The 15,040-nt window shown below is 45.2% G+C and overlaps 1 protein-coding gene across 1 annotated transcript in view; it reads left to right on the top strand.

The window, feature by feature from the left end:
* Nucleotides 1–1,180: 1,180 nt before the first annotated feature.
* Nucleotides 1,181–15,040, top strand: part of ENPP6 (ectonucleotide pyrophosphatase/phosphodiesterase 6) — a 132,038-nt gene continuing 118,178 nt past the window's right edge. Inside the window, exon 1 of the mRNA XM_003823458.4 lies at nucleotides 1,181–1,531. Within this exon, the coding sequence (XP_003823506.2) occupies nucleotides 1,291–1,531 (241 nt within the window). The 5' untranslated portion in view covers nucleotides 1,181–1,290. The remainder of the gene's footprint in view (nucleotides 1,532–15,040) is intronic.

Below are 15,040 nucleotides of genomic sequence, written 5' to 3'. Positions count from 1 at the left end.
GAGGCAGGGCCTCACTCTGTTGCCCAGCCTGGAGTGCAGTGATACAATCACAGCTTACTGCAGATATGACCACCTGTGCTCACACAATCCTCCCACCTCAGCCTCCTGTGTAGCTGGGACCAGGCACGTGCCACCAGGCCCAGCTAATTTTTTAATTTTTTATAGAGACGGGGTCTTGCTGTGTTGCCCAGGCTGGTCTCAAACTCCTGGCCTCAAGCAATCCTTCCACCTTGGCCTCCCAAAGTGGGCCACTGCACTCAGCCATGTTTTATAAGCCTTCACATGAATTGTGTTGTTTAATTTTATGTAGCATGACGGAGCCACTCTAGGGAACCCCTGGACTCTGGGTACTTTGTGCTAACTCTGTCTGCTCCCCAGCTCACATCTGCCTCCCTGTCACTAACCTCCTCCTATTTTCCACTCCGCCTAGGCTTCTCGGTCCCAAAGCCTGCATGGTAATTTCTAGCTCTGCTTTTCCATCTCAAGCTCTCAATCTCCAGCTCTCTATTTCATTTCCATCCTCTTGGGGCAATGCTGCTTCAGACCATTCTGCCAGTAATGATTTCCCATTGTCCAACTCTGGAAGCTTCTCATTGGCTCTAGGGCTCTTCTACAAACCACCTCCTCCTATGGGCACCAGCAGCTAAATCACATTTGAAAAATAAAATAATAACAAATAATAACACTGCATATAAAAACATAAGTGGCCAAGACATAGACAAATAACTTTTTTAAGTGCTGTGTCTACAGAGACACAGCTGGGAAGTTTACAAATGGGCCCACCGAAACGTATTGTTTCCTGTTTATGCACTGAGTCCAGAGGTTTGCGTTACTAAATTCTAAGTGAAAAAGAGTTTAAATGAGGCCATGATGTGGGATAACAGCAAATTAAAATCTTGCCCTTTTCCTTGGTTCCTCCCTTTGGTTAGCTCAACTGCAAAGTTAGTGTTGACTTTGTCATCTTCTAAAATTCCACCTCTGTGGGTGCTTGTATTTCTGGAACGTTCACCAAAAATAATAAGTTTGAACTCTCTCCCCTGGTGTTAATTCTGGGTTGTTTGGAACCCAGTTTATCTGAAGGAGTCGGTCTCTGGACTTTCTAGTAAAGGGTGAGCGTAGATGTGTGGAAAAGGGGGTGCTGTTCCTTTAAATTCTGAAAGTGAACTTGGCTCAGGAAGGCCAGCGGCTCAAGGTCCAGCCCCTGGAAGAGAGAATAGCTACAGATTCTCCATCCTCAGTCTTTGCAAGGCGACAGCTGTGCCAGCCGGGCTCTGGCAGGCTCCTGGCAGCATGGCAGTGACGCTTGGGACCCTCCTGCTGGCCCTTGCACTGGGCCTGGCCCAGCCAGCCTCTGCCCGCCGGAAGCTGCTGGTGTTTCTGCTGGATGGTTTTCGCTCAGACTACATCAGTGATGAGGCGCTGGAGTCATTGCCTGGTTTCAAAGAGATTGTGAGCAGGGGAGTAAAAGTGGATTACTTGACTCCAGACTTCCCTAGTCTCTCGTATCCCAATTATTATACCCTAATGACTGGTGAGTACCATGTCCTCTTCTGGGCAGGGAGGGGAGGGCTGGCATCCAGCAGGGAACAGTGAGCTCCTGGCATTGGAGTCTTATTTAAATGCTCTGGATTCTCTAGTCCTTTGGGACATCAAAGGTAGATTAAGAAATCTGTGTTCTTGGCTGAGAAGACTTTTGTTTTCGCGGCGGTATTGTTTCCCAAAAGTTATCCCAAGGACCTGTTTTGGATTCTCAGTGCGGAGGACAGAGAACTATAGCAGTACATGATATTTGATGATATTAAAAGTGGTCGTTTATTTTAGAAAGAGAAATTCTAATGAGCCTCGTATTTTCTAAGTTCAAGTCTGCAAAAGCAACAGGTGTCCGTGCATGTGTCCCAAACTCCTTCTGTCCCTTTTCTCTGTGGTCATGTCATCCTGGCACCCTGTGGGCTTGTTTCTCAGTGTGTTGGACTGTGAAAGTACCTGTGGGGTCCTCAGAGGGGAGTGGTGCTCCCGGATTACTTGGGGAAGGGGGGATGTTTAGGTCATATCCTTCCCTGTGACTTAGCAATGCCACCTTCCCCTTCTTTTGCCCTTTTGGCCAGGTAAAATGACACGGAGAAGAAAAAGTTTGTGTCGTTCAGGTTCCCCATTTGTGATTTGCAGCATCTACAAAAGACCAACCAGCAAAAACTCCACAAAACAAACAAAAACCTCGGCTAACCCAGACTGCCTGGGCTTGGGATAGCTGATTTTCCTAAGGATGGCCTTCATCTGAAATTGCCAGGACTCCAAACGCGACTGCACGAATCTGAGCCTCTATCCGTGCAATAATAGAATGTGCAGCCCTCTCTCTGCTCACAGAGTTGGATTCCCAGTTTCTGGTTTGTTTTTCAGCTATAACCTTTGTAAAGGCAGCGAGAGGCTCTCAGAAAGAATTTAGCAAACTATCCAGGGAGGCTGCTAAGAATGCACTGTTATTGCTGGTTATGCGGGACTCAGCTATGCACTCTGAGCACAGAGAGAGCTCTGCTAATTATGTTAACAGAAAGAGAATGAGATCTCTGATATCTCATGGACCTCCACAGAACACTAAAGCCAAAAGAGTCTAAAACACACATTTATATCTCTGACTTTGTGCATAGATACTATATACACATGTACGTAAAAATGCCATAAACTGATGCCCCAAACTGAAGGGGAGAGATACTTCGGAGAAATAAAAATGAGGGCATGAGAGAGAGAAAAAAATTCAGACTGCACACAAGCAAGGAAGTTATGTATTTGTTTTTTATTTCCCCCAGCAGACAAAAAAACAGTCTCTAAGATAAACAGAATTAACAAAAGTCTCTGGCCCTCCCCTGGCATGTGTCTCCCCTTGCAGGGAAGCGGTTTGCAGGCTGCCGGCTCTCACATAGACGTGATTGTGTGGACAGCCGACTCCAGCTCTGTGCAGCGGCTTCACACACACAGCCCACCCCCACTCCAGCTGTCTTTCAGAGCCTTGCCGGGGGACCCAATTCATAAACTGCCACGCCACGTGCAGCTTCTGCAATCTCAGTGGAAAATGAACAAAATCCATCTTAGAAAGGACTCAAGTAAGTAAAAGGACCATTACAGACTCCACAGAGACACTAAGCCAATGACATGGCCTTTTGTTTGTCAGATCCACACTCCTGATATTGGCACAAGGAATAATTTGCACACAGCCTCCGTCATGCTGAGACACACCTTCTTTTCCGGCTGTGGGTGTTTTCCCTTGTGCTGTCCTGAGAGAAGAGCCCCTTCCTTTATGGGCAGCACAGGTCCCGTGAGTGTCGGACAAAGATCTCACCCTTGCTTTCAAACTGAGGCTGGCCCGAGGAAGCCACAGGTCTCCATATGTGTTAAGTCTCTGTATTTTCAGATGGCCAAATGTATTCACTGATGTGGAAGTCTGCTTGGTCTATATGTTTCATAGAAGCTACCCTGCACAAAGGAGGTATCTAGCAAGGCTCATGTTTCTGTACAAATGTCCTTGGGTATGATTTGTCTTGTACCTACTGGGCAGACTTGCAGACTTGAAGCAGGATTTGCAGGCTGGGAAATGCCAGGCCATGAAGCTGGTATCACCTCCACTGTCTTGGAACTGACTCAGAGTTAAATTTAGACTATTTTCCCCAATACCCATACTTATTTTTCCACCTGATGCTGAAAACCTCCTCTTTTACTCATATAAAGAAGGATATAGCCATTGGGAATTGTAGCTAAACATATGGTTTGAGCATTTGAGCATTTTATGAACCAACAAAATTGCTATGCTAGATCTTTTTGGAAGCAAAAGATATGCTGTTTTAGGGTTCCTCAGCATTCACAAGAGAGGCTAAGCTCTCACTTCATTACCCGAATTATTGCTCAGAAGACAGAAAGCCCTTGGTGTTCTTCCCTTTGCATAACGAGGAGTGATGAGTTGTTGGAAAGAATGCTGGCCCTTGAGCTGGGAGAACTTGCTTGGAGACTTCAGGCAAAATAAAATGAGATGAACTGCCGGGGCTGCATCAGGCCGGGATTACAGGTGCTGCTGGATGCAGACATAGAACTAGGCAATGCATGGGGAATTTTATTTTATTTTATTTCACTTTAAATTCTGGGACACATGTGCAGAACGTGCAGTTTTGTTACAGAGGCATACATGTGCCATGGTGGTTTGCTGCACCTGTCAACTCGTCATCTAGATTTTAAGCCTTGCATGTGTTAGGTATTTGTCCTAATGCTCTCCCTCCCTGTGCCCCCGACCCTCCAACAGGGCCCAGTGTGTGATGTCCCCCTCCCTGTGTCCATGTGTTCTCATTGTTCAACTCCCACTTATGAGTGAGAACATGTGGTGTTTGATTTTCTGTCCCTGTGTTAGTTTGCTGAGAATGATGGCTTCTAGCTTCATCCATGTCTCTGCAAAGGACATGAACACATTCTTTTTTATGGCTGCATAGTATTCCATGGTGTATATGTGCCACATTTCTTTATCCAGTCTATCATTGATGGGCATTTGGGTTGGTTCAAAGTCTTTGCTATTTGCACAGGTAATTTTAAAGTTAGGGCTGGACCCTCCTAGGAGGCCTTCGTGTAGAAAGTATGCAAATAGCGGAAACTCCCTTGAGACAGAGAATTTCACAGTGGATGGGGATGGGGCATCAACAGGCCTATTTGTGAGCAACCTTGAAACCATCTAGCCCAGTTGCTGCCATGAAGCCACCATGGCTGATTATTTATTTGCCTCAAAACATGTTTATATCAGGACAAAAGCAACCAAAATGCCAATCATGATCATGAAGATGAATCAAACAATTGATTGCCAGGAATACTGAATCTTTTTTCTTTTTCTTTTTTTTTTTATTATTATACTTTAAGTTTTAGGGTACATGTGCACATTGTGCAGGTTAGTTACATATGTATACATGTGCCATGCTGGTGTGCTGCACCCACTAACTCGTCATCTAGCATTAGGTATATCTCCTAATGCTATCCCTCCCGCCTCCCCCCACCCCACAACAGTCCCCAGAGTGTGATGTTCCCCTTCCTGTGTCCATGTGTTCTCATTGTTCAATTCCCACCTATGAGTGAGAATATGCGGTGTTTGGTTTTTTGTTCTTGCGATAGTTTACTGAGAATGATGATTTCCAATTTCATCCATGTCCCTACAAAGGACATGAACTCATCATTTTTTATGGCTGCATAGTATTCCATGGTGTATATGTGCCACATTTTCTTAATCCAGTCTATCATTGGTGGACATTTGGGTTGGTTCCAAGTCTTTGCTATTGTGAATAATGCCGCAATAAACATACATGTGCATGTGTCTTTATAGCAGCATGATTTATAGTCCTTTGGATATATACCCAGTAATGGGATGGCTGGGTCAAATGGTATTTCCAGTTCTAGATCCCTGAGGAATTGCCACACTGACTTCCACAATGGTTGAACTAGTTTACAGTCCCACCAACAGTGTAAAAGTGTTCCTATTTCTGCACATCCTCTCCAGTACCTGTGGTTTCCTGACTTTTTAATGATTGCCATTCTAACTGGTGTGAGATGGTATCTCATTGTGGTTTTGATTTGCATTTCTCTGATGGCCAGTGATGATGAGCATTTTTTCATGTGTTTTTTGGCTGCATAAATGTCTTCTTTTGAGAAGTGTCTGTTCATGTCCTTCGCCCACTTTTTGATGGGGTTGTTTGTTTTTTTCTTGTAAATTTGTTTGAGTTCATCGTAGATTCTGGATATTAGCCCTTTGTCAGATGAGTAGGTTGAGAAAATTTTCTCCCATTTTGTAGGTTGCCTGTTCACTCTGATGGTAGTTTCTTTTGCTGTGCAGAAGCTCTTTAGTTTAATTAGATCCCATTTGTCAATTTTGGCTTTTGTTGCCATTGCTTTTGGTGTTTTAGACATGAAGTCCTTGCCCATGCCTATGTCCTGAATGGTAATGCCTAGGTTTTCTTCTAGGGTTTTTATGGTTTCAGGTCTAATGTTTAAGTCTTTATTCCATCTTGAATTGATTTTTGTATAAGGTGTAAGGAAGGGATCCAGTTTCAGCTTTCTACATATGGCTAGCCAGTTTTCCCAGCACCATTTATTAAATAGGGAATCCTTTCCCCATTGCTTGTTTTTCTCAGGTTTGTCAAAGATCAGATAGTTGTAGATATGTGGCGTTATTTCTGAGGGCTCTGTTTTGTTCCATTGATCGATATCTCTGTTTTGGTACCAGTACCATGCTGTTTTGGTTACTGTAGCCTTGTAGTATAGTTTGAAGTCAGGTAGTGTGATGCCTCCAGCTTTGCTCTTTTGGCTTAGGATTGACTTGGCGATACGGGCTCTTTTTTGGTTCCATATGAACTTTAAAGTAGTTTTTTCCAATTCTGTGAAGAAAGGCATTGGTAGCTTGATGGGGATGGCATTGAATCTGTAAATTACCTTGGGCAGTATGGCCATTTTCACGATATTGATTCTTCCTACCCATGAGCATGGAATGTTCTTCCATTTGTTTGTATCCTCTTTTGTTTCCTTGACCAGTGGTTTGTAGTTCTCCTTGAAGAGGTCCTTCACATCCCTTGTAAGTTGGATTCCTAGGTATTTTATTCTCTTTGAAGCAATTGTGAATGGGAGTTCACTCATGATTTGGCTCTCTGTCTGTTGTTGGTGTATAAGAATGCTTGTGATTTTTGTACATTGATTTTCTATCCTGAGACTTTGCTGAAGTTGCTTATCAGCTTAAGGAGATTTTGGGCTGAGACAATGGGGTTTTCTAGATATACAATCATGTCATCTGCAAACAGGGACAATTTGACTTCCTCTTTTCCTAATTGAATACCCTTTATTTCCTTCTCCTGCCTAATTGCCCTGGCCAGAACTTCCAACACTGTGTTGAATAGGAGTGGTGAGAGAGGGCATCCCTGTCTTCTGCCAGTTTTCAAAGGGAATGCTTCCAGTTTTTGCCCATTCAGTATGATATTGGCTGTGGGTTTGTCATTGATAGCTCTTATTATTTTGAAATACATCCCATCAATACCTAATTTATTGAGAGTTTTTAGCATGAAGGGTTGTTGAATTTTGTCAAAGGCTTTTTCTGCATCTACTGAGATAATCATGTGGTTTTTGTCTTTGGCTCTGTTTATATGCTGGATTACATTTATTGATTTGCGTATATTGAACCAGTCTTGCATCCAGGGATGAAGCCCACTTGATCATGGTGGATAAGCTTTTTGATGTGCTGCTGGATTCGTTTTGCCAGTATTTTATTGAGGATTTTTGCATCAATGTTCATCAAGGATATTGGTCTAAAATTCTCTCTTTTTGTTGTGTCTCTGCCTGGCTTTGGTATCAGAATGATGCTGGCCTGATAAAATGAGTTAGGGAGGATTCCCTCTTTTTCTATTGATTGGAATAGTTTCAGAAGGAAAGGTACCAGTTCCTCCTTGTACCTCTGGTAGAATTCGGCTGTGAATCCATCTGGTCCTGGACTCTTTTTAGTTGGTAAGCTATTGATTATTGCCACAATTTCAGATCCTGTTATTGGTCTATTCAGAGATTCAATTTCTTCCTGGTTTAGTCTTGGGAGAGTGTATGTGTCAAGGAATTTATCCATTTCTTCTAGATTTTCTAGTTTATTTGCGTAGAGGTGTTTGTAGTATTCTCTGATGGTAGTTTGTATTTCTGTGGGATCGGTGGTGATATCCCCCTTATCATTTTTTATTGCGTCTATTTGATTCTTCTCTCTTTTTTTCTTTATTAGTCTTGCTAGTGGTCTATCAATTTTGTTGATCCTTTCAAAAAACCAGCTCCTGGATTCATTGATTTTTTGAAGGGTTTTTTGTGTCTCTATTTCCTTCAGTTCTGCTCTGATTTTGGTTATTTCTTGCCTTCTGCTAGCTTTTGAATGTGTTTGCTCTTGCTTTTCTAGTTCTTTTAATTGTGATGTTAGGGTGTCAATTTTGGATCTTTCCTGCTTTCTCTTGTGGGCATTTAGTGCTATAAATTTCCCTCTACACACTGCTTTGAATGCATCCCAGAGATTCTGGTATGTTGTGTCTTTGTTCTCGTTGGTTTCAAAGAACATCTTTATTTCTGCCTTCATTTCGTTATGTACCCAGTAGTCATTCAGGAGCAGGTTGTTCAGTTTCCATGTAGTTGAGCAGTTTTGAGTGAGATTCTTAATCCTGAGTTCTAGTTTGATTGCACTATGGTCTGAGAGATAGTTTATTATAATTTCTGTTCTTTTACATTTGCTGAGGAGAGCTTTTCTTCCAAGTATGTGGTCAATTTTGGAATAGGTGTCGTGTGGTGCTGAAAAAAATGTATATTCTGTTGATTTGGGGTGGAGAGTTCCGTGATGTCTATTAGGTCTGCTTGGTGCAGAGCTGAGTTCAATTCCTGGGTATCCTTGTTGACTTTCTGTCTCGTTGATCTGTCTAATGTTGACAGTGGGGTGTTAAAGTCTCCCATTATTATTGTGTGGGAGTCTAAGTCTCTTTGTAGGTCACTCAGGACTTGCTTTATGAATCTGGGTGCTCCTGTAGTGGGTGCATATATATTTAGGATAGTTAGCTCTTCTTGTTGAATTGATCCCTTTACCGTTATGTAATGGCCTTCTTTGTCTCTTTTGATCTTTGTTGGTTTAAAGTCTGTTTTATCAGAGACTAGGATTGCAACCCCTGCCTTTTTTTGTTTTCCATTTGCTTGGTAGATCTTCCTCCATCCTTTTATTTTGAGCCTATGTGTGTCTCTGCACGTGAGATGGGTTTCCTGAATACAGCACACTGATGGGTCTTGACTCTTTATCCAATTTGCCAGTCTGTGTCTTTTAATTGGAGCATTTAGTCCATTTACATTTAAAGTTAATATTGTTATGTGTGAATTTGATCCTGTCATTATGATGTTAGCTGGTGATTTTGCTCGTTAGTTGATGCAGTTTCTTCCTAGTCTTGATGGTCTTTATATTTTGGCATGATTTTGCAGCGGCTGGTACCGGTTGTTCCTTTCCATGTTTAGCGCTTCCTTCAGGAGCTCTTTTAGGGCAGGACTGGTGGTGACAAAATCTCTCAGCATTTGCTTGTCTGTAAAGTATTTTATTTCTCCTTCACTTATGAAGCTTAGTTTGGCTGGATATGAAATTCTGGGTTGAAAATTCTTTTCTTTAAGAATGTTGAATATTGGCCCCCACTCTCTTCTGGCTTGTAGGGTTTCTGCTGAGAGATCCGCTGTTAGTCTGATGGGCTTCCCTTTGAGGGTAACCCAACGTTTCTTTCTGGCTGCCCTTAACATTTTTTCCTTCATTTCAACTTTGGTGAATCTGACAATTATGTGTCTTGGAGTTGCTCTTCTCGAGGAGTATCTTTGTGGCGTTCTCTGTATTTCCTGAATCTGAACGTTGGCCTGCCTTGCTAGATTGGGGAAGTTCTCCTGGATAATATCCTGCAGAGTGTTTTCCAACTTGGTTCCATTCTCCCCATCACTTTCAGGTACACCAATCAGACGTAGATATGGTCTTTTCACATAGTCCCATATTTCTTGGAGGCTTTGCTCATTTCTTTTTATTCTTTTTTCTCTAAACTTCCCTTCTTGCTTCATTTCATTCATTTCATCTTCCATTGCTGATACCCTTTCTTCCAGTTGATCGCATCGGCTCCTGAGGCTTCTGCATTCTTCACGTAGTTCTCGAGCCTTGGTTTTCAGCTCCATCAGCTCCTTTAAGCACTTCTCTGTATTGGTTATTCTAGTTATACATTCTTCTAAATTTTTTTCAAAGTTTTCAACTGCTTTGCCTTTGGTTTGAATGTCCTCCCGTAGCTCAGAGTAATTTGATTGTCTGAAGCCTTCTTCTCTCAGCTCATCAAAGTCATTCTCCATCCAGCTTTGTTCCGTTGCTGGTGAGGAGCTGCGTTCCTTTGGAAGAGGAGAGGCGCTCTGCTTTTTAGAGTTTCCAGGTTTTCTGTTCTGTTTTTTCCCCATCTTTGTGGTTTTATCTACTTTTGGTCTTTGATGACGGTGATGTACAGATGGGTTTTTGGTGTGGAGGTCCTTTCTGTTTGTTAGTTTTCCTTCTAACAGACAGGACCCTCAGCTGCAGGTCTGTTGGAGTACCCTGCCGTGTGAGGTGTCAGTGTGCTCCTGCTGGGGGGTGCCTCCCAGTTAGGCTGCTCGGGGGTCAGGGGTCAGGGACCCACTTGAGGAGGCAGTCTGCCCGTTCTCAGATCTCCAGCTGCGTGCTGGGAGAACCACTGCTCTCTTCAAAGCTGTCAGACAGGGACATTTAAGTCTGCAGAGGTTACTGCTGTCTTTTTGTTTGTCTGTGCCCTGCCCACAGAGGTGGAGCCTATAGAGGCAGGCAGGCCTCCTTGAGCTGTGGTGGGCTCCACCAAGTTGGAGCTTCCCGGCTGCTTTGTTTACCTAATCAAGCCTGGGCAATGGCGGGCGCCCCTCCCCCAGCCTCGCTGCCGCCTTGCAGTTTGATCTCAGACTGCTGTGCTAGCAATCAGCGAGACTCCGTAGGCGTAGGACCCTCCCAGCCAGGTGCGGGATATAATCTCGTGGTCCACCGTTTTTTAAGCCCGTCGGAAAAGCGCAGTATTCGGGTGGGAATGACCCGATTTTCCAGGCGCCATCCGTCACCCCTTTCTTTGACTCGGAAAGGGAACTCCCTGACCCCTTGCGCTTCCCAAGTGAGGCAATGCCTCGCCCTGCTTCGGCTCGCGCACGGTGCACGCACCCAGTGACCTGCGCCCACTGTCTGGCACTCCCTAGTGAGATGAACCCGGTACCTCAGTTGGAAATGCAGAAATCACCCGTCTTCTGCATGGCTCACGCTGGGAGCTGTAGACCAGAGCTGTTCCTATTTGGCCATCTTGGCTCCTCCCACTGAATCTTAAAACAGGCCTTTCACCAGGGAGATTACATTCAAGCAGGGGAGGAAGAACACTCGCGAATGGGTGCCCACTAATATTCTAAAGTGTGTAGCAAGGTGTTGTGAGCCCAAATGTGTCCTCATCCTCCTGTCCCCCAGTTCAAGTTGGGTTTCCAGTACCTCAGAATGTAACCACATTTGGAGATAAGGTCTTTAAAGGTGACCAAGTTAAAACAAGGCCATTAGAGCGGGGCCCTATTCCAATATGACAGTATAGGAAGGCGAAGAGACACAGGCATGCGCACGTGCAGAGAAAAGGCCATCTGAGGACACAGCAAGGCGGCCCTCGCAGGCGGTGGAGAGGGGCCCAGGAGACACCAATGCTGCTAACACCTTGCTCATGAACTGTGAACAAATAAGTTGCTGTTGTTGGAGCCACTCCATCTGTGGTACTTTATAATGGCAGCCCAAGCGAATGAATACACAGAGAATAGGGAGTAGGGCCCCAGCGTGCTGCAGAGGACCAGGGAGAGGCGGCGTTCCTTCCAGTTGGAGTAGCGTGAAAAGGCATTTTAAAGAGGAGAGATCTGAGCTGGAAGAAACAGCCACCGGCGTGGTGTGTGTCTTTACATCTTACTTTAGGCATAAGCTCTCTCTCTGAAGAGCGGTGTGTGGATCAACTTCTTTCTAGTGAAAACACAACCACACTTTAAATGCCCTTGGAATGCTTTCTGTTTTAGTGTATCTTACCGTGGATCTTTTCGTAAAGTTATTCTCCCTTTGGGGTAAATTCACATTTGACTGAAGTGGAGTTTAACATAAAGTCAAGGAAAGAAAGCAGTGATTTGTTCAATCCAGGTCATGGGTAAGAGGGAAATGCTGCATCTGTTTTGAGGCAGCGTAACTTAGCATCATTTTGCTAAGGCTAATGGTAACATTTGTTTGCAATTCTCAAACACTTCCGGTTAAGCAGTTGGGGAAAGTGGCCCAGAAACGTTCTGAGTAGCGGGGAAGCCAGTCTAGAATTTTATCTTTACTGCCAGTAAACTACCAAGAGATGAACAGATGCTGAAATAAGTTTGTTCCACAGTATATTATTATTATTTCAACATTTAGACACTAGTAAATAAAGTGCAGGGAAATTCAATGTTTTGTTTCAGGCACCAAAGGACGTCGTGGCAGAGCTGAGATGGGGGAGCAGGCATCAGAGACCCCGTTCTCACACAGCAACTGGCCAGCGCCTAGGCGAGTAGGCATCAGAGGTCCCGTTCTCACACAGCAACTGGCCGGGGCCTAGGCCTGCATCTTAGAGTGGCCAGGAGGTTGTGCGAGTGACCTGAGACCCACGGATAGAGATCTCCCCAAGACAGTCCGGGAAGCAGCGAGAGACTGAATCATCGTGCTCCTCTGTGGAAATCAAGGCAACAACAGGGATGTTAACTACTCAGCATTACTATTTGTGCCACGGCATTTTGTCTCGCACTCCTAGAAATTACCTGTGACACAAATTCTTACTAGATATCATGTTCTGGGGTAAAACAGCAGAGTAAGGTATACTTCCTACCACCCCACCTTTTAAGAAAACATCTGATTTAAATTAAAACTGGACCGAAGGCAATCAATGCAGAAAGTACTTGAACAATCGTGTTTCGAGAAAGCCCACATCCTCAGCCTTCTGCAGAATTCAAGCTTCCTTTGAGGGGCTGTTCACAGACTCTGCATACGCACAGCTCCAGGTAGGGTGGAGACAGCCTCCCTGGTCCCCTCTGCCCTCCTTCCCCCAGGATTAGCATTTACATGGGGACATTGCCCCAGCTTGTGAGCCTCCTTCAGTGTAGGTACCTCCTGAAATAAATGATCTCTGTTCGGCGTGCCCTCTTCCTGTCTTCCTACTCTCTCTTGCACCAAATCCAGCCAAGCTTCTGTTTGGAACAGTGTCCTCCCGGGCGTCCTGGTCATTCCCAGCCTTAGTTCCCTGGCTGGGAGCTGCATCTGCCTGACAGCTCACAGGTCCCAGGACCCTGTCCTCTCTCAGTTTCCTTTTACTTTACTCCCTCCTCCTTCATCCCTTCCCTTGGTTCCTCCTGATCTCCCTGACCTTCCTTTGTCTCACAGTGAAATCAGCTGACCTTTCAAGGTGGATCCTCAGCCTCTCCTCCCCCAACCTCCGTTGCTGACCCCTGGCTGAAGCCACCACCCTGACTGCCTGGAGCCTCCTCTACTCCAGCTCCCTCTCGCTGCCTGCCCCACAACTAGAGCAGCCCTGTTTTGAAAGCAGTGCCTGCCCTACAACCAGAGCAGCCCTGGGAAAGCAGTCCCGATGACACCACTCCTCTGTTCAAACCCTCCAGCGGGTTCTGTTGTACCCCAAGTGGAATCTAACGCTCTTGCAGACCTGGCCCTATAGGTCACCCAGCCCCTTCGGGGCCTCGCTCCCACCACCCTTCTCTTCGCTTGCTTGTGTCCCACTGGGCGTGCTTGAGCACGCTGCTCCTCCTGGCTGCTTCCCTTCTGCTTGTTCCCCAGAAAGGCCCAAGCTGGGCATTGCTGCATTCTTCAGATCTGCCCCACAAGGTCACCGTGGCGGATGTGTCTTCCCCAGCCACCCCACCAGCACTCTCTCTCCCTCTTACTTTCTTTATTTTCCATCATGGCACCAGATTATTTATTTCTATCTTCTCCAAATAAAATTTATTATAGTGGGCCGGGCACAGTGGCTGACACCTATAATCCCAGCACTTTGGGAGGCCGAGGCAGGTGGATCATTTGAGGTCAGGAGTTCGAGACCAGCCTGTCTAACATGGTGAAACCCTGTCTCTACTAAAAATACAAAAAAATTTAGCTGGCTGTGGTGGTGGGTGCCGTAATCCCAGCTACTTGGGAGGCTGAGGCAGGAGAATCGCTTGAACCCAGGAGGAGGAGGTTGCAGTGAGCCAAGATGGTGCCACTGCACTCCAGCCTGGGCAACATGAGCGAAACTTCATCTCAAAAAAAAAATTACTATAGCGAAAAAGCATTATAATGATGATTAAGACATTCAGAGTTTCAGGGAAATGAATGATCACTTTGATGTTCGACACTTCTAAACTAATAAGGAGGAGAAAAAACTACAATCATGCTTTGCTCATATGAAAGCAATTTGCATTTAGTGAACTGATTACCCTTTACGTCTAGTAATCTTACATATCTCAAAATGTGTCTTTCAGTTTTGTTTTAAATTTTGATTATAAGGTTGGAGTCAGAAAGTGGCCTGGAAGGAGAGTCACCTCCAAGGAGAGCTGTGTCAAAGTAGGAGATGAAAGAGACTGGGGATGGCAGGAGAAAGTTTAACCAGGAACCGGTGGTCAGCACAGCCCAAGGGAGAGCCTCCTTGTAGTGAAGATCGCTGAAGTCGAGAAAGTGGAGCCGACAGCCACGCATGGAAGCAGGCACATGATTCAGAAGCAGCGTGGAACACTGTGAGGACGGTTCAGGCCTAGGTGCGAGTGGTCTGGCTGTCGGACCTAGGGACGCATGTGGCAGCTTAAAGGGACTTGCACGGCCACCTTGTGTTTTCAGCCTCTGTCCCAGGCTGCTTAGGTGGCCAGGCTATGTATGCCAGCATCGCAAGGAGCTACTTAGATGTTTAAAAATATCAGGCCACGTTATGAGCTAATTTGTACACCCCCAAAACCCATGTGTTCATGCCCTGCCCCCTAATATCTCCGAATGTGACTGTATTTGAAGATAGGATCTTTAAAGAAGTAATTAAGGTAAAATGAGGTCACTAGGGTGGGCACTAATCCAGTATCGCTGGTATCTTTATAAGGAGAGGGAGATTAGGACCCAGACGGGCACAGAGGGAAGACCACATATAGACACAGGGAGAAGGCGGCTGCCTGCAGACCAAGGAGAGAGGCCTCAGAAGAAATCAACCCTGATGACATCTTGATCTCAAACTCCCAGGCTCCAGAACTGTAAGAAACTAGATTTCTTTTGTTTAAGCCACCCAGCCTGTGTTACTTTGTCCTGACAGCCATTGGAAAGCAATATAAACGGGATCGTGACACTAGGCTGCTAATGGAAAAATGCAGGGTTTTTTTACACAGCCCACTTCCATGACCAAACCTACTCACTGAAAGTTTCTGGTGACTTCTGCCCTGAAATTGAGGCAGTCATGGTGTGTTA

Source organism: Pan paniscus, chromosome 3, assembly GCF_029289425.2.
Source record: "Pan paniscus chromosome 3, NHGRI_mPanPan1-v2.0_pri, whole genome shotgun sequence".
Classification (NCBI taxonomy): Eukaryota; Metazoa; Chordata; class Mammalia; order Primates; family Hominidae; genus Pan; species Pan paniscus.
Note: the sequence above shows the minus strand (reverse complement) of the source record. Positions and strands in the feature narration are given on the sequence as shown.